Here is a 19,974-nt window from a genome sequence, read left to right on the forward strand (position 1 = left end):
CGCGGGGCATGCTGGGATAGCTCCGCCATTACCGCGCCGGAAATTATTTTTCCGGATTTAAAGCGCCGAAAATTTTGGGGTTTATCCCGATTTAAAGCGCCGCAAATGTTGGGATTTATCCGCGCGGGGAATCCTTGGGTTAATCCTCCTTTTACAGCGCCGAAAATCGCGGGATTTATCCCACTCTGAGGCCAGGGGGAGCGTGGGATTTATCCCCGCTCTGTGTACAAAGCACTGTGGGATTTATCCCCCCTTTCCGACTCCCTTCTGCGCAAAGCATTGCGGGATTTATCCCCCACTTCCGGCGCAAAGCACTGTGGGATTTATTCCCCTTTTTTTACACAAAGAACTGTGGGATTTACCCCTCCCGCTGCCGAATAGTGGTTTATACCCCCACTTCCGGCGCAATGCACTGTGGGATTTATTCCCCCCTTTCTGCGCAAACCGTTGCGGGATTTATCCCCCTTTGATTGCAATGCATTGTGGGATTTATCCCCCCATTAAACCACCTCTGGGGATTTGCGATTTATTTCTGGCTTTATTTAGGGATTTTCGGGAAAAAGCGCGTCCGGAATTCGGGAACTCCTTTTGTTTCAGCGGGGATTTCAGGGTTTTGGGTGGAATTTGGTGTTTTTTGGCTCACGGGAAGGGCGAGGCCGGGGGCCGGTGCAGGGCCGCGTCCAGGCCCGTGCCCAGCGCGCAGGCCCCGGAATTCCGTTTTGTTCAGCGGGGAATTCGTGGTTTTGGGTGGAATTCGGGATTTTGGGGTGAATTTGGTGTTTTTTGGCTCACGGGAAGGGCGAGGCCGGGGGCCGGTGCAGGGCCGCGTCCAGGCCCGTGCCCAGCGCGCAGGCCCCGGAATTTCCGTTTTGTTCGGCGGGGAATTCGGGATTTTGGGGGAAATTCGGGATTTTGGGGTGAATTTGGTGTTTTTTGGCTCAGGGGAAGGGCGAGGCCGGGGGCCGGTGCAGGGCCGCGTCCAGGCCCGTGCCCAGCGCGCAGGCCCCGGTGAGGCCCAGCACGGCCCAGAGGCAGAGCCGGTCTGCGGCCATGGCCAGCGCGCGCCACTCGTCCTGGGCCTGCGGGGGGAAAGAGCGAAAAAACGGGGAAATAACAAAAAAACGGGGGAAATCGGGGGGAGAAATGGCACCAGGTGTGCCCAGGTGTGCCCAGGTGTGCCCCAGGTGTGCCCCAGGTGTGTCCAGGTGTGTCCCAGGTGTGTCCACATGTGTGTCCCAGATGTGCCCCAGATGTGCCCAGGTGTGCCCAGGTATGCCCCAGATGTGCCCCAGGTGTGCCCAGATGTGCCCAGGTGTGTCTCAGGTGTATTTCAGATACCCCTAGGTGTGTCCCAGGTACTCCCAGGTGTATCCAGGTGCCCCCAGGTGTGTCCCTGCTGTCCCCAGGTGTATCTCAGTGTCCCCAGGTGTATCTCAGGTGTATCGAGATGTATCCAGGTGTCCCCAGGTGTCCCCAAGTACCCCCAGGTGCCCCCAGGTACCCCCAGGTGTGTCCCAGATGCCCCCAGGTGTGCCCAGGTGTATCTCAGGTGTATCCCAAGTGCCCCTAGGTGTATCTCAGGTGCCCCAGGTGTGTCTCAGGCGTGTCCCTGCTGTCCCCAGCTGTCCCCAGGTGTATCTCAGGTGTGCCCAGCTGTCCCCAGGTGTGCCCAGGTGTATCTCAGGTGTGTCCCAGATGTGTCCCAGATGTGTCCCAGGTGTGCCCAGGTGTGTCCCAGATGTGTCCAGATGTGCCCCAGATGTATCCAGGTGTGCCCAGGTGTCTCCAGGTGTGCCCAGGTGTCCCCAGGTGTGCCCAGGTGTGTCTCAGGTGTATCCCTGATGTCCCCAGGTGTGTCCCCAGGTGTCCAGGTGCGCCCAGGTGTGCCCAGGTGTCCCCAGGTGTATCTCAGGTGTGTCTCAGGTGTATCCCTGATGTCCCCAGGTACCCCCAGGTGTGCCCAGGTGTGTCCCAGGTATGTCCCAGATATATCTCAGGTGTATCTCAGGTGCCCCAGGTGTGTCCCAGCTGTCCCCAGCTGTCCCCAGGTGTGTCCCTGCTGTCCCCAGGTGTATCTCAGGTGTATCCCTGCTGTCCCCAGCTGTCCCCAGATGCCCCCAGGTGTCCCCAGGTGTATCCAGGTGTATCTCAGGTGTCCCCAGGTGTGCCCCCAGGTGTGCCCAGGTGTGTCCCAGGTGTATCCCAGGTATCCCCAGGTGTCCCCAGGTGTGCCCAGGTGTCCCCAGGTGTATCCCAGGTATCCCCAGGTGTCCCAGGTGTCCCCAAGTGTCCCCAGGTGTGTCCCAGGTGTATCACTGATGTCCTCACGTACCCCCAGGTGTGCCCAGGTGTGTCTCAGGTATCCCCAGGTGCCCCCAGGTACCCCCAGGTGTCCCCAGGTGCCCCAGGTGTCCCCAGGTGTGTCCCAGGTGTCCCCAGGTGTGCCCAGGTGTGTCCCCAGGTGTCCCCAGGTGCCCCAGGTGTGTCCCTGCTGTCCCCAGGTGTGTCTCAGGTGTATCCCTGATGTCCCCAGGTGTCCCCAGGTGTGTCCCCAGCTGTCCCCAGGTACCCCCAGGTGCCCCAGGTGTCCCCAGGTGCCCCAGCTGTCCCAAGGTGTCCCCAGGTGTCCCAGGTGTGCCCAGATGTCCCCAGGTGTATCCCAGGTGTCCCAGCTGTCCCCAGGTGTATCCCTGATGTCCCCAGGTATCCCCGGTGTCCCCAGGTGTCCCCAGGTGTGTCCCCAGGTGCGCTCACCTGCTGCCGCCGCTCCCTGTGGCGCAGGCTCCGGGCGATGGCTCCGATGGCGGCCGCGGCCTCGCGCACCTCGGGGGGGGCGAATTTTGGGGCCAATCCGGGCGGGTTTGGGGCCGCCCGCAGGGGGGAGGGGCGGCGCAGGAAATACTCGTCACTTCCGCGTGGGGGAGGGGCGGGGGCGGGGCCTGGGGAGGGGGAGGGGCCGGGGGTGGGGGAGGGGCGGAGGCCGAGCAGGGGGGGGAGGCGCTGCAGGAACACCTGGGGGGGGGAGGGGACAGGTGAGGGATGAAACGGAATTTACACCCCAAAAATGGCCCAAAAAACCCGAAAATGGCCCCAAAATTCACCCGGGAAAACAAAATTCCTAAAAACCCAAAAATGAACAAAAAATTCCAAAAAAATCCCAAATAAATTCCCACCTGGGAAACCCGAAATTCCCAAAAACTCCAAAATTCCCAAAAATAAAAAAAATCCCAAAAAAATCCCAGAGAAAGTCACACCTGAGAACCCCAAAATTCCCAAAATTCCCCAAAATGAACAAAAATTCCCAAAAATTCCCAGAGAAATTCCCACCTGAGAATCCCGAAATTCTCAAAAATTAAAAAATTCCCAAAAATGAACAAAAATTCCCCAAAAAATCCCAAAGAAATTCACACCTGAGAACCCCAAAATTCCCAAAATTCCCCAAAATGAACAAAAATTCCCAAAATTAACAAAAATTCCCAAAAAAATCCCAGAGAAATTCCCACCTGGGAACCCCAAAATTCCCAAAATTCCCCAAAATGAACAAAAATTCCCCAAAATTCCCACAGAAATTCCCACCTGGGAACCCCAAAATTCTCAAAAATCCCCAAATTCCCCAAAATTAACAAAAAATTTCCAAAAAAATCCCGGAGACATTCTCACCTGAGAACCCCAAAATGTCCCCAAAATTCCCAAAAAACCCAAAAATGAACAAAAATTCCCCAAAAAAATCACAAAGAAATTCCCACCTGGGAACCCCGAAATTCCCAAAAATAAAAAAAAAAATCCCAAAAAATCCCAAATAAATTCCCACCTGAGAATCCCAAAATTGCCAAAAATAAAAAAATTCCCAAAAATGAACAAAAATTCCCCAAAAAAATCGCGAAAAAATTCCCACCTGGGAACCCCAAAATTCCCAAAAAATCCCCAAATTCCCCAAAATTAACATAAAATTTCCAAAAAAATTCCCCACCTGAGAACCCAAAAATGTCCCCAAAATTCCCAAAAAACCCAAAAATGAACAAAAATTCCCCAAAAAAATCACAAAGAAATTCACACCTGGGAACCCCGAAATTCCCAAAAATAAAAAAAAAAATCCCAAAAAATCCCAAATAAATTTCCACCTGAGAATCCCGAAATTCTCAAAAATAAAAAAATTCCCAAAAATGAACAAACATTCCCAAAAAAATCGCTGAGAAATTCCCACCTGGGAATCCCAGAATTCCCAAAAATAAAAGAATTCCCAAAATTAAGAAAAATTCCCAAAAAAATCCCAGAGAAATTCACACCTGGGAACCCCAAAATTCTCAAAAATAAAAAGTTCCCAAAAATGAACAAAAATTCCCCAAAAAAATAGCGAAAAAATTCTCACCTGGGAACCCCAAAATTCCCAAAATTCCCCAAAATGAACAAAAATTCCCAAAAATTAACAGAAATTCTCCAAAAAAATCACAGAGAAATTTCCACCTGGGAACCCCAAAATTCTCAAAAATAAAAAAATTCCCAAAAATAAAAAAAATCCCAAAAAATCCCAAATAAATTCCCACCTGGGAACCCCAAAAATTCCCAAAAATAAAAAAAAAAATCCCAAAAAAATCCCAAATAAATTCCCACCTGAGAATCCCAAAATTGCCAAAAATAAAAAAATTCCCAAAATTAACAAAAATTCCCAAAAAAATCGCAGAGAAATTCCCACCTGGGAACCCCAAAATTCTCAAAAAAACCAAAATCCCCAAAAATGAACAAACATTCCCAAAAAATCCCAAAGAAATTCACACCTGGGAACCCCAAAATTTCCACCCAAAAAATGTCCCCAAAATTCCCAAAATGTCCCCAAAATTCACCTCGGAAAACAAAATTCACAAAAACCCAAAAATGAACAAAAATTCCCAAAAAATCCCAAAGAAATTCCCACCTGGGAACCCCAAAATTCCCAAATTCCCAAAAACCCCAAAAATGAACAAAAATTCCCCCAAAAAAATCCCAGAAAAATTCCCACCTGGGAAACCCGAAATTCCCAAAAATAAAAAAAAAAAATCCCAAAAAATCCCAAATAAATTCCCACCTGAGAATCCCAAAATTGCCAAAAATAAAAGAATTCCCAAAAATGAACAAAAATTCCCCAAAAAAATCGCGAAAAAATTCCCACCTGGGAACCCCAAAATTCCCAAAAAATCCCCAGATTCCCCAAAATTAACAAAAAATTTCCAAAAAAATCTCGGAGACATTCCCACATGAGAACCCAAAAATGTCCCCAAAATTCCCAAAAAACCCAAAAATGAACAAAAATTCCCCAAAAAAGTCCCACAGAAATTTCCACCTGGGAACCCCAAAATTCTCAAAATATCCCCAAAATGAACAAATATTAACAAAAAATTTCCAAAAAAATCCCGGAGACATTCCCACCTGAGAATCCCAAAATTCCCAAAAATAAAAGAATTCCCAAAAATGAACAAACATTCCCAAAATATCCCAAAGACATTCACACCTGGGAACCCCAAAATTCCCAAAATTCCCCAAAATGAACAAATATTCCCCAAAAATCCCAAAGAAATTCCCACCAGAGAATCCCGAAATTTCCACCCCAAAAATGTTCCCAAAATTCACCTGGGAACCCCAAAACTCCCAAAAAAATCCAAAAAATTCCCACCTCAGAACCCCCAAAATTCACCTGAGAACCCAAAAATTCTCACCTGAAACCCCCAAAATTTCCCCAAATTTTTGGGGATTTTTTTGCAATTTTTTAGAGATTTTTGGGTGAATTTTTTTTTTTTTTTGTGATTTTTTGGGGGATTTTTTTTTTTAATTTTTGGGATTTTTGTGCCCCCAGCTCACCTGCCGTGCCCAGGTGGGCATCCCGTGCGTGCCAGGTGAGCTCAGGTGAGCTCAGGTGAGTTTGATTCCTTGTGTTTGATTTTTTTGGATTTTTTTGGTGAATTTTTTGGTATTTTTTTGGGATTTTTTGGGGATTTTTTTTTTAAATTTTGGGTATTTTTGTACTCTCTCACCTGCCGTGCCCAGGTGGGCATCCCGTGCGTGCCAGGTGAGCTCAGGTGTGTTTGGATTACTTTTGGTTAATTTTTTGGGATTTTTTGGGTGATTTTTTTGGTCTTTTTTGGGGACATGTTTGGATTTTTGGGGGATTTTTTTTGAATTTTGGGTATTTTTGTGCTCCCAGCTCACCTGCCGTGCCCAGGTGGGCATCCCGTGCGTGCCAGGTGAGCGGCGCTGCAGGTTCAGGTGAGTTCAGGTGAGTTTGATTCATTTTGGGTGATTTTTTTTTAATTTTTGGGTAATTTTTTGGTATTTTTTGGGGATTTTTTTGGAATTTTTTTTGAATTTTGGGTATTTTTGTGCTCCCAGCTCACCTGCCGTGCCCAGGTGGGCATCCCGTGCGTGCCAGGTGAGCTCAGGTGAGCTCAGGTGTGTTTGGGCTAATTTTGGTTGATTTTTTTTTTATTTTTGGGTGATTTTTTGGGGATTTTTGGGTGATTTTTGGGTGAATTTTTTGGGATTTTTTTAAAATTTTGGGTATTTTTGTGCCCCCCTCACCTGCCGAGCCCAGGTGGGCATCCCGTGCGTGCCAGGTGAGCTCAGGTGAGCTCAGGTGAGTTTGATTCATTGTGTTTGATTTTTTTTTTTTTTTTTGGTGAATTTTTTGAGATTTTTGGGTGAATTTTGGGGTGAATTTTTTTGAATTTTTCAGAAATTTTTGGAATTTTTGCCCCCAGCTCACCTGCCGAGCCCAGGTGGGCATCCCGTGCGTGCCAGGTGAGCGGTGGTGCAGGTTCAGGTGAGCTCAGGTGAGCTCAGGTGTGTTTGATTCATTTTGGTTAATTTTTTGGGATTTTTGGGTGAATTTTTTGGGAATTTTTTGGGAATTGTTGGGAATTTTGCCCCCAGCTCACCTGCCTTGCCCAGGTGGGCATCCCGTGCGTGCCAGGTGAGCGGTGGTGCAGGTTCAGGTGAGCTCAGTTGTGTTTGGGTTAATTTTGGTTAATTTTTTTAGATTTTTGGGTGATTTTTTCGGTGAATTTTTTGGAATTTTTCAGGAATTTTGGGTATTTTTGTACTCTCTCACCTGCCGTGCCCAGGTGGGCATCCCGTGCGTGCCAGGTGAGCGGTGCTGCAGGTTCAGGTGAGCTCAGGTGTGTTTGATTCATTTTGGGTGATTTTTTTTTAATTTTTGGGTGAATTTTTTGGTATTTTTTGGGGATTTTTTTTTTAATTTTTCAGAAATTTTTGGGATTTTTGTGCCCCCAGCTCACCTGCTGTGCCCAGGTGGGCATCCCGTGCGTGCCAGGTGAGCTCAGGTGAGCTCAGGTGTGTTTGATTCACTTTGGGTGATTTTTTTGGATTTTTTTGGTGAATTTTTTTGGATTTTTTGGGTGATTTTTTGGCGATTTTTTGGTGATTTTTTGGGGATTTTTTTTCAATTTTTTTTAGAAATTTTTATATTTTTGTACTCTCTCACCTGCCGTGCCCAGGTGGGCATCCCGTGCGTGCCAGGTGAGCGGTGGTGCAGGTTCAGCACCCCCACGCTCAGCGCCACCACCAAGGTGAGCAGCACCAGCGTGGCCGTCAGGTAACGGCCGATGAGCGGCACCTGCAGCGACGTGGCCGGCACCTTGTCCGCCAGGAGCAGCAGGAACACGGTCAGGGTCAGCAGGGCGAAGAGAGAGAGGGACATCTTCTCACCTGGACAGGTGTGACAGGGACAGGTGAAACACAGGTGAGATCACCTGGACAGGTAACACACAGGTAACGGTGACACAGGTGGGACAGGAGCAGCAGGAACACGGTCAGGGTCAGCAGGGCGAAGAGAGAGAGGGACATCTTCTCACCTGGACAGGTGTGAGACAGGTGAGACACAGGTGAGACACAGGTGAGACACAGGTGAGGTCAGCTGGACAGGTAACGGTGACACAGGTGGGACAGGAGCAGCAGGAACACGGTCAGGGTGAGGAGAGCAAACAGGGACAGCGACATCTTCTCACCTGGACAGGTGTGAGACAGGTGAGACACAGGTGAGACACAGGTGAGATCACCTGGACAGGTAACAGACAGGTAACAGTGACACAGGTGGGACAGGAGCAGCAGGAACACGGTCAGGGTCAGCAGGGCGAACAGGGAGAGGGACATCTTCTCACCTGGACAGGTGAGAGACAGGTGAGACACAGGTGAGATCACCTGGACAGGTAACACACACCTGGACAGGTAACAGACAGGTAACAGAGACACAGGTGGGACAGGAGCAGCAGGGACACGGTCAGGGTCAGCAGGGCGAAGAGAGAGAGGGACATCTTCTCACCTGGACAGGTGTGAGACACAGGTGAGATCACCTGGACAGGTAACACACACCTGGACAGGTAACAGACAGGTAACAGAGACACAGGTGGGACAGGAGCAGCAGGGACACGGTCAGGGTCAGCAGGGCGAAGAGAGAGAGGGACATCTTCTCACCTGGACAGGTGTGAGACACAGGTGAGATCACCTGGACAGGTAACACACACCTGGACAGGTAACACACACCTGGACAGGTAACAGTGACACAGGTGGGACAGGAGCAGCAGGAACACGGTCAGGGTGAGCAGGGCGAAGAGAGAGAGGGACATCTTCTCACCTGGACAGGTGTGAGACAGGTGAGACACAGGTGAGACACAGGTAACACACACCTGGACAGGTAACACACACCTGGACAGGTAACAGTGACACAGGTGGGACAGGAGCAGCAGGAACACGGTCAGGGTCAGCAGGGCGAAGAGAGAGAGCGACATCTTCTCACCTGGACAGGTGTGAGACAGACAGGTGAGATCACCTGGACAGGTAACACACACCTGGACAGGTAACAGAGACACAGGTGGGACAGGAGCAGCAGGAACACGGTCAGGGTCAGCAGGGCGAAGAGAGAGAGCGACATCTTCTCACCTGGACAGGTGAGAGACAGACAGGTGAGATCACCTGGACAGGTAACACACACCTGGACAGGTAACAGTGACACAGGTGGGACAGGAGCAGCAGGAACACGGTCAGGGTCAGCAGGGCGAAGAGAGAGAGGGACATCTTCTCACCTGGACAGGTGTGAGACACAGGTGAGACACAGGTGAGATCACCTGGACAGGTAACAGAGACACAGGTGGGACAGGAGCAGCAGGAACACGGTCAGGGTCAGCAGGGCGAACAGGGACAGCGACATCTTCTCACCTGGACAGGTGTGAGACAGACAGGTGAGGTCACCTGGACAGGTAACACACACCTGGACAGGTAACACACACCTGGACAGGTAACAGAGACACAGGTGGGACAGGAGCAGCAGGAACACGGTCAGGGTGAGGAGAGCGAACAGGGACAGGGACATCTTCTCACCTGGACAGGTGTGACAGGGACAGGTGAGGTCACCTGGACAGGTAACACACACCTGGACAGGTAACAGACACAGGTGGGACAAGAGCAGCAGGAACACGGTCAGGGTGAGCAGGGCGAAGAGAGAGAGGGACATCTTCTCACCTGGACAGGTGTGAGACAGGTGAGACACAGGTGAGACACAGGTAACACACACCTGGACAGGTAACACACACCTGGACAGGTAACAGTGACACAGGTGGGACAGGAGCAGCAGGAACACGGTCAGGGTCAGCAGGGCGAAGAGAGAGAGCGACATCTTCTCACCTGGACAGGTGTGAGACAGACAGGTGAGATCACCTGGACAGGTAACACACACCTGGACAGGTAACAGAGACACAGGTGGGACAGGAGCAGCAGGAACACGGTCAGGGTCAGCAGGGCGAAGAGAGAGAGCGACATCTTCTCACCTGGACAGGTGAGAGACAGACAGGTGAGATCACCTGGACAGGTAACACACACCTGGACAGGTAACGGTGACACAGGTGGGACAGGAGCAGCAGGAACACGGTCAGGGTCAGCAGGGCGAAGAGAGAGAGGGACATCTTCTCACCTGGACAGGTGTGAGACACAGGTGAGACACAGGTGAGATCACCTGGACAGGTAACAGAGACACAGGTGGGACAGGAGCAGCAGGAACACGGTCAGGGTCAGCAGGGCGAACAGGGACAGCGACATCTTCTCACCTGGACAGGTGTGAGACAGACAGGTGAGGTCACCTGGACAGGTAACACACACCTGGACAGGTAACACACACCTGGACAGGTAACAGAGACACAGGTGGGACAGGAGCAGCAGGAACACGGTCAGGGTGAGGAGAGCGAACAGGGACAGGGACATCTTCTCACCTGGACAGGTGTGACAGGGACAGGTGAGGTCACCTGGACAGGTAACACACACCTGGACAGGTAACAGACACAGGTGGGACAAGAGCAGCAGGAACACGGTCAGGGTGAGCAGGGCGAAGAGAGAGAGGGACATCTTCTCACCTGGACAGGTGTGAGACAGGTGAGACACAGGTGAGACACAGGTGAGACACAGGTGAGATCACCTGGACAGGTAACAGACAGGTAACAGTGACACAGGTGGGACAGGAGCAGCAGGAACACGCTCAGGGTCAGCAGGGCGAACAGGGACAGCGACATCTTCTCACCTGGACAGGTGTGAGACAGACAGGTGAGACACAGGTGAGATCACCTGGACAGGTAACACACAGGTAACGGAGACACAGGTGGGACAGGAGCAGCAGGAACACGGTCAGGGTCAGCAGGGCGAACAGGGACAGCGACATCTTCTCACCTGGACAGGTGTGAGACAGGTGAGACACAGGTGAGGTCACCTGGACAGGTAACACACAGGTAACGGTGACACAGGTGGGACAGGAGCAGCAGGAACACGGTCAGGGTCAGCAGGGCGAAGAGAGAGAGGGACATCTTCTCACCTGGACAGGTGTGACAGGTGAGACACAGGTGAGACACAGGTGAGATCACCTGGACAGGTAACACACACCTGGACAGGTGACAGTGACACAGGTGGGACAGGAGCAGCAGGAACACGGTCAGGGTCAGCAGGGCGAACAGGGACAGCGACATCTTCTCACCTGGACAGGTGAGAGACAGACAGGTGAGACACAGGTGAGATCACCTGGACAGGTAACACACACCTGGACAGGTAACACACACCTGGACAGGTAACACACACCTGGACAGGTAACACACAGGTAACAGTGACACAGGTGGGACAGGAGCAGCAGGAACACGGTCAGGGTGAGGAGAGCGAACAGGGACAGCGACATCTTCTCACCTGGACAGGTGAGACACAGGTGAGGTCCACACACCTGGACAGGTAACAGTGACACAGGTGGGACAGGAGCAGCAGGAACATGGTCAGGGTGGGACTGGATTTTGGGATTTTTGGGATTTTTAGGATTTTTGGGATCCCAGGTGAGCTCACCTGTGTCGGGGGCAGGTGGAACCAGGTGAGACCCAACCCCAAATTCAGGTAAACTCCCACACCTGTGACTGTGATTGCCCCCGGATTTTGGGATTTTTGGGACTGGAATTCGGGATTTTTGGGGTTGGATTTTTAGGATTTTTTGGGATTTTTAGGGATCTCAGGTGAGCTCACCTGCGTCGGGGGGCAGGTGGAACCAGGTGTGACTGACCCCAAATCAGGATTTTTAGGATTTTTTGGATCTCAGGTGAGCTCACCTGCGTCGGGGTCAGGTGGAACCAGGTGTGACAGACCCCAAACCAGGATATTTTGATTTTTAGGATTTTTTTGGGATCCCAGGTGAGCTCACCTGCGTCGGGGGGCAGGTGGAACCAGGTGAGACTGACCCCAAACCAGGATTTTTAGGATTTTTAGGATATTTTGTGATCTCAGGTGAGCTCACCTGCATTGGGAGCAGGTGGAACCAGGTGAGACAAACCCCAAATTCAGGTAAACTCCCACACCTGTGACTCTGATCCCCCCAAATTTTGGGTTGGATTTTGGGTTGGAATTCGGGATTTTGGGGATTTTTGGTTTTGGAATTTGGGATTTTAGGATTTCTAGGATTTTTTTGGATCCCAGGTGAGCTCACCTGCGTCGGGGGGCAGGTGGAATCAGGTGAGACAGACCCCAAATCCGTATTTTTAGGATTTTTGGGATTTTTAGGATATTTTGGATTCCCCAGGTGAGCTCACCTGCGTCGGGGGCAGGTGGAACCAGGTGAGACAGACCCCAAATCAGGATATTTGGGATTTTTGGAGTCCCCAGGTGAGCTCACCTGTGTCGGGGGGCAGGTGGAACCAGGTGTGACTGACCCCAAACCCCAAATCAGGATATTTTGGTATTTTTGGAGTCCCCAGGTGAGCTCACCTGCGTCGGGGGGCAGGTGTGACCAGGTGAGACAGACCCCAAATCAGGATATTTTGATTTTTAGGATTTTTTTGGGATCCCAGGTGAGCTCACCTGCGTCGGGGGGCAGGTGGAACCAGGTGGGACAGACCCCAAATCAGGATATTTTGGTATTTTTGGATTCCCCAGGTGCGCTCACCTGCGTCGGGGGGCAGGTGTGACCAGGTGAGACTGACCCCAAATCCGGATTTTTAGGATTTTTAGGATTTTTTGGATTCCCCAGGTGAGCTCACCTGCGTTGGGGGACAGGTATGACCAGGTGTGACAGACCCCAAACCCCAAATCAGGATTTTTTGGTATTTTTGGAGTCCCCAGGTGCGCTCACCTGTGTCGGGGGCAGGTGGAACCAGGTGTGACTGACCCCAAACCCCAAATCCGGATTTTTAGGATTTTTGGGATTTTTAGGATTTTTGGGGATCTCAGGTGCGCTCACCTGCGTCGGGGGGCAGGTGTGACCAGGTGTGACAGACCCCAAACCCCAAATCAGGATTTTTAGGATCTCAGGTGAGCTCACCTGCGTCGGGGGCAGGTGGAACCAGGTGAGACAGACCCCAAATCACGATATTTTGATTTTTAGGATTTTTTTGGGATCCCAGGTGAGCTCACCTGCGTCGGGGGACAGGTGTGACCAGGTGAGACCCAACCCCAAATTCAGGTAAACTCCCACACCTGTGACTGTGATCCCCCCAAATTTTGGGATTTTTGGGGTTGGATTTTTTTGATTTTTAGGATCTTTGGTCCCCAGGTGAGCTCACCTGTGTCGGGGGGCAGGTGGAACCAGGTGTGACTGACCCCAAATCAGGATTTTTAGGATTTTTTGGATCTCAGGTGCGCTCACCTGCGTCGGGGGGCAGGTGGAACCAGGTGAGATCGACCCCAAATCCGGATTTTTAGGATTTTTGGGATTTTTAGGATTTTTTGGGATCTCAGGTGAGCTCACCTGCGTTGGGGGGCAGGTGTGTCCAGGTGAGACCCAACCCCAAATCCAGGTAAACTCCCACACCTGTGACTGTGATCCCCCCAAATTTTGGGTTGGATTTTGGGTTGGAATTCGGGATTTTGGGGATTTTTGGGGTTGGATTTTTTGATTTTTAGGATTTTTAGGATTTTTAGGATCTCAGGTGAGCTCACCTGCGTCGGGGGGCAGGTGGAACCAGGTGTGACCCCAAACCAGGATATTTTGGGATCCCAGGTGCGCTCACCTGCGTCGGGGGGCAGGTGGAACCAGGTGAGACAGACCCCAAACCAGGATTTTGGGATTTTAGGAGTCCCCAGGTGAGCTCACCTGCGTCGGGGGGCAGGTGTGACCAGGTGAGACCCAACCCCAAATCCAGGTAAACTCCCACACCTGTGACTGTGATCCCCCCCAAATTTTGGGATTTTTAGGGTTGGATTTTTTTGATTTTTAGGATCTTTGGTCCCCAGGTGAGCTCACCTGCGCTGGGAGCAGGTGTGACCAGGTGGGACAGACCCCAAACCAGGATATTTTGATTTTTAGGATTTTTAGGATCCCAGGTGAGCTCACCTGCGTCGGGGGGCAGGTGTGACCAGGTGAGACTGACCCCAAAATCAGGTAAACTCCCACACCTGTGACTGTGATCCCCCCAAATTTTGGGATTTTTGGGGTTGGATTTTTTTGATTTTTAGGATTTTTTGAGTCCCAGGTGAGTTCACCTGCGTCGGGGGGCAGGTGGAACCAGGTAAGACTGACCCCAAATCAGGATATTTGGGATTTTTGGGATCTCAGGTAAGCTCACCTGCGTCGGGGGGCAGGTGGAACCAGGTGTGACAGACCCCAAACCAGGATTTTTAGGATTTTTGGGATTTTTAGGATCTCAGGTGAGCTCACCTGCGTTGGGGGCAGGTGGAACCAGGTGTGACCCCAAACCAGGATATTTTGGGATCCCAGGTGAGCTCACCTGCGTCGGGGGGCAGGTGGAACCAGGTGTGACTGACCCCAAACCAGGATATTTTGATTTTTAGGATTTTTGGGATCCCAGGTGCGCTCACCTGCGTTGGGGAGCAGGTATGACCAGGTGTGACTGACCCCAAACCCCAAATCCGGATTTTTAGGATTTTTTGGTCCCCAGGTGAGCTCACCTGCGTCGGGGGGCAGGTGGAACCAGGTGAGACCGACCCCACATCCGGATTTTTGGGATCCCAGGTGAGCTCACCTGCGATGGGAGCAGGTGTGACCAGGTGGGACAGACCCCAAATCAGGATATTTTGGTATTTTTGGAGTCCCCAGGTGAACTCACCTGCATTGGGGGCAGGTGGCACCAGGTGAGACTGACCCCAAACCCCAAACCAGGATATTTTGGTATTTTTGTGATCCCAGGTGCGCTCACCTGCGTCGGGGGCAGGTGGAACCAGGTGTGACTGACCCCAAACCAGGATATTTTGGGATCCCAGGTGAGCTCACCTGCGTCGGGGGGCAGGTGGAACCAGGTGAGACAGACCCCAAACCAGGATATTTAGGATTTTTGGAGTCCCCAGGTGAGCTCACCTGCGTCGGGGGGCAGGTGGAACACGCCCACGGCCAGCAGCGTGATCAGCACGCACGGCACCAGCACCGTGGCCAGGTAGAAGAGCGGCTTCCGGCGCAGCACCAGGTGAAAGGAGACGCCCTCAGGTGAGCCCGGCGGGCCCCAGGTGCTGCCCGAGCGATGAACCAGGGTCCACTGCCCGTTCTCTGGACAGGTGAGACAGGTGAGACAGGTGAGACAGGTGAGACAGGTGAGACAGGTGAGACAGGTGAGACAGGGACAGGTGAGATTGGACAGGTGAGATTGGACAGGTGAGACAGGTGAGATTGCACAGGTGAGATTGGACAGGTGAGAGATGGACAGGTGAGATGGGACAGGTGAGATTGGACAGGTGAGACAGGTGAGACATGGACAGGTGAGATTGGACAGGTGAGAGATGGACAGGTGAGAGATGGACAGGTGAGATTGGACAGGTGAGAGATGGACAGGTGAGATGGGACAGGTGAGACAGGTGAGATTGGACAGGTGAGACCCCCTCAGGTGAGCCCGGCGGGCCCCAGGTGCTGCCCGAGCGATGAACCAGGGTCCACTGCCCGTTCCCTGTACAGGTGAGACAGGTGAGACAGGTGAGACAGGTGAGATTGGACAGGTGAGATTGGACAGGTGAGACAGGTGAGATTGGACAGGTGAGATGGGACAGGTGAGATTGGACAGGTGAGATGGACAGGTGAGATTGGACAGGTGGGACAGGGACAGGTGAGATTGGACAGGTGAGAGATGGACAGGTGAGATTGGACAGGTGAGACTGGACAGGTGAGATTGGACAGGTGAGATTGGACAGGTGAGATTGGACAGGTGAGACAGGGACAGGTGAGATTGGACAGGTGAGATTGGACAGGTGAGATTGGACAGGTGAGACAGGGACAGGTGAGATTGGACAGGTGAGATGGGACAGGTGAGACTGGACAGGTGGGATATGGACAGGTGAGATTGGACAGGTGAGACTGGACAGGTGAGATTGGACAGGTGAGAGATGGACAGGTGAGATTGGACAGGTGAGATTGGACAGGTGAGATTGGACAGGTGAGAGATGGACAGGTGAGATTGGACAGGTGAGATTGGACAGGTGAGATTGGACAGGTGAGACAGGTGAGATGGGACAGGTGAGATGGGACAGGTGAGATTGGACAGATGAGATTGGACAGGTGAGACCCCCTCAGGTGAGCCCGGGGGGCCCCAGGTGCTGCCCGAGCGATGAACCAGGGTCCACTGCCCGTTCTCTGCACAGGTGAGACAGGTGGGACAGGGTGAGACAGGTGAGATTGGACAGGTGAGACAGGTGAGATTGGACAGGTGAGACAGGTGAGACAGGTGAGACCCCCTCAGGTGAGCCCGGCGGGCCCCAGGTGCTGCCAGAGCGATGAACCAGGGTCCACTGCCCGTTCTCTGTACAGGTGAGACAGGTGAGACAGGTGAGACAGGTGAGAGATGGACAGGTGAGATTGGACAGGTGAGATTGGACAGGTGAGACATGGACAGGTGAGACAGGTGAGACAGGTGAGATGGGACAGGTGAGACGCCCTCAGGTGAGCCCGGCGGGCCCCAGGTGCTGCCCGAGCGATGAACCAGGGTCCACTGCCCGTTCTCTGTACAGGTGAGACAGGTGGGACAGGTGAGATTGGACAGGTGAGACAGGTGAGACAGGTGAGATGGGACAGGTGAGATTGGACAGGTGAGATTGCACAGGTGAGATTGGACAGGTGGGATTGGACAGGTGAGAGTGGACAGGTGAGAGATGGACAGGTGAGATTGGACAGGTGAGATGGGACAGGTGGGATTGGACAGGTGAGATTGGACAGGTGAGATTGCACAGGTGAGAGATTGGACAGGTGAGATGGGACAGGTGAGATTGGACAGGTGAGATTGGACAGGTGAGATTGGACAGGTGAGACATGGACAGGTGAGACTGGACAGGTGAGATTGGACAGGTGAGAGAGGGACAGGTGAGAGATGGACAGGTGAGATGGGACAGGTGAGATTGGACAGGTGAGATTGGACAGGTGAGATGGACAGGTGAGATTGGACAGGTGAGACAGGTGAGAGATGGACAGGTGAGATTGGACAGGTGAGATTGGACAGGTGGGACAGGGACAGGTGAGATTGGACAGGTGAGACATGGACAGGTGAGATGGGACAGGTGGGACAGGGACAGGTGAGATTGGACAGGTGAGACATGGACAGGTGAGATTGGACAGGTGAGACAGGTGAGAGAGGGACAGGTGAGATTGGACAGGTGAGATTGGACAGGTGAGACAGGTGAGATTGGACAGGTGGGATTGGACAGGTGAGACAGGTGGGACAGGTGAGATTGCACAGGTGAGACTGGACAGGTGAGATGGGACAGGTGAGATTGGACAGGTGAGACATTGGACAGGTGAGATTGGACAGGTGAGATTGGACAGGTGAGAGATGGACAGGTGATATGGACAGGTGAGATTGCACAGGTGAGATTGGACAGGTGAGATTGGACAGGTGAGATTGAACAGGTGAGATTGGACAGGTGAGAGATGGACAGGTGAGATTGGACAGGTGAGACATGGACAGGTGAGACAGGGACAGGTGAGATTGGACAGGTGAGAGATTGGACAGGTGAGAGATTGGACAGGTGAGAGATTGGACAGGTGAGATTGGACAGGTGAGATGGGACAGGTGAGATTGGACAGGTGAGATTGGACAGGTGAGATGGGACAGGTGAGAGATGGACAGGTGAGATTGGACAGGTGAGATTGGACAGGTGAGACCCCCTCAGGTGAGATTGGACAGGTGAGATTGGACAGGTGAGATTGGACAGGTGAGATTGGACAGGTGAGACAGGGACAGGTGACACAGGTGAGATTGGACAGGTGAGACAGGTGAGAGAGAGGAGGACCCCAAAAATCCCCCAAAATTCACCTTAAAATCTCCATAAAATCCCTTTAAAACCCCCTAAAATCCCCAAATTTTTTACTAAAATCACAATTTTTTTTTTCCAAAACCCCAAAATCTCCAGATTTGTCCCCAAACCCACCCTGGAGGTTGAGGGGCAGCGCCAGGACCCCAAAATCCCCAAAATTCACCTTAAAATCGCCATAAAATCCCCACAAAATCCCTTTAAAACCCCCTAAAATCCCCAAATTTTTTACTAAAATCCCCAATTTTTTTTTTTCTAAAACCCCAAAATCCGCGTTTTTCGCCCCAAACCCACCCTGGAAGTCGAGGGGCTGCGCCACCTGAGCCCCAAAATCCCCAAAATTCCCCAAAATTCACCATAAAATCACCATAAAATCCCCATAAAACCCCCTAAAATCCCCAAATTTTTTACTAAAATCACGATTTTTTTTTCCAAAATCCCAAATTTTGATGATTTCTCCCCAAACCCACCCTGGACGTCGGGGGGCAGCGCCACCTGAGCCCCAAAATCCCCAAAATCCCCCCAAAATTTCCAAAATTCACCTTAAAATCGCCATAAAATCCCCAAATTTTTTGCTAAAATCCTCAAATTTTTTACTAAAATCACAATTTTTTTTTTCTAAAACCCCAAAATCCGCGTTTTTCACCCCAAACCCACCCTGGAAGTCGGGGGCAGCGCCACCTGCACCCCCAAAATTCCCAAAATCCCCAAAATTCACCTTAAATTCACCTTAAAATCGCCATAAAATCCCTTTAAAACCCCCTAAAATCCCCAAATTTTTTACTAAAATCACAATTTTTTTTTTCTAAAACCCCAAATTTTGATGATTTCACCCCAAACCCACCCTGGAAGTCGGGGGGCAGCGCCACCTGAGCCCCAAAAATCCCCAAAATTCACCTTAAAATCGCCATAAAATCCCCATAAAACCCCCTAAAATCCCCAAATTTTTTACTAAAATCACAATTTTTTTTTTCCAAAATCCCAAAATATTGATGATTTCACCCCAAACCCACCCTGGAAGTCGGGGGGCAGCGCCACCTGAGCCCCAAAATCCCCAAAATTCCCCAGAATTCACCTTAAAATCTCCATAAAATCCCCATAAAACCCCCTAAAATCCCCAAATTTTTTACTAAAATCACGATTTTTTTTCCCAAAATCCCAAATTTTGGTGATTTCTCCCCAAACCCACCCTGGAAGTCGGGGGGCAGCACCACCTGAGCCCCAAAATCCCCAAAATTCACCTTAAAATCTCCATAAAATCCCTTTAAAACCCCCTAAAATCCCCAAATTTTTTACTAAAATCACTAAATTTTTTTTTCTAAAATGCCAAAATCGGCGTTTTTCTCCCCAAACCCACCCTGGAAGTCGGGGGGCAGCGCCAGGACCCCAAAATCCCCCAAAATTCACCCTAAAATCTCCATAAAATCTCCATAAAACCCCCTAAAATCACCAAATTTTTTACTAAAATCACAATTTTTTTTCCCAAAATCCCAAATTTTGGTGATTTCGCCCCAAACGCACCCTGGAAGTCGGGGGGCAGCGCCACCTGAGCCCCCCCCAGCTGCAGCCGCAGCTCCCGGGGGCCGTAGGAGCCCGAGCGGAAATTCAGGGAGCAGTTCTGCCAATCGAAGGGGAAATGCGACACCTGGAACCCGAAAACACCAAAAAAATCCCCAAAATCGGGGGGTCAGGGAGCCCCAAAATTCCGGGGATTCACCCCAAAAAAATCCTGAATTCCTGGAGCCCCAAAATCCCCAAAAAATCCCAAAAATCCCGCCAAAAATCGCTTTAAAAACCCCAAAATTGAGATAATTCCCAGGATTTCACCCCAAAAATCCCCAAAATCGGGGGGTCAGGGAGCCCCGAAATCGCAGGGATTCACCCCAAAAAATCCTGAATTCCTGGAGCCCCAAAATCCCAAAAAATCCCAAAAAATCACCCCAAAAATCCCTTAAAAAACGCCCAAAATCGAGATAATTCCCAGGATTTCACCTCAAAATAAAATCAAAACTGGGGTCAGGGAGCCCCAAAATCCCAGGGATTCACCCCAAAAAAATCCCGGGTTTTTGGAGCCCTGAAATCCCAAAAAAATCCCAAAAAATCATCCCAAAAATCGCCACAAAAATCACTTTAAAAACGCTCAAAATCGAGATAATTCCCAGGATTTCACCCCAAAAAAATCCGCAAAATTGGGATCAGGGAGTCCCAAAATCCCGGGGATTCACCCCAAAAAATCCT

General features: G+C 51.1%; 1 protein-coding gene across 1 annotated transcript in view; it reads right to left on the minus strand.

Annotated features, from left to right (window-relative positions):
* Nucleotides 1-518: 518 nt before the first annotated feature.
* The window catches only part of CHRNB1 (cholinergic receptor nicotinic beta 1 subunit), a 35,850-nt gene continuing 16,394 nt past the window's right edge, over nucleotides 519-19,974 (minus strand). Inside the window, exons 6-12 of the mRNA XM_042780120.1 lie at nucleotides 19,258-19,381; nucleotides 16,367-16,432; nucleotides 14,807-14,992; nucleotides 7,472-7,695; nucleotides 2,960-3,012; nucleotides 2,755-2,908; nucleotides 519-1,079 (exon numbers count right to left, since the gene is read on the minus strand). Of these exons, the coding sequence (XP_042636054.1) occupies nucleotides 939-1,079; nucleotides 2,755-2,908; nucleotides 2,960-3,012; nucleotides 7,472-7,695; nucleotides 14,807-14,992; nucleotides 16,367-16,432; nucleotides 19,258-19,381 (948 nt within the window). The 3' untranslated portion in view covers nucleotides 519-938. The remainder of the gene's footprint in view (nucleotides 1,080-2,754; nucleotides 2,909-2,959; nucleotides 3,013-7,471; nucleotides 7,696-14,806; nucleotides 14,993-16,366; nucleotides 16,433-19,257; nucleotides 19,382-19,974) is intronic.

Source organism: Catharus ustulatus, chromosome 37 (assembly GCF_009819885.2).
Source record: "Catharus ustulatus isolate bCatUst1 chromosome 37, bCatUst1.pri.v2, whole genome shotgun sequence".
Lineage (NCBI taxonomy): Eukaryota > Metazoa > Chordata > Aves > Passeriformes > Turdidae > Catharus > Catharus ustulatus.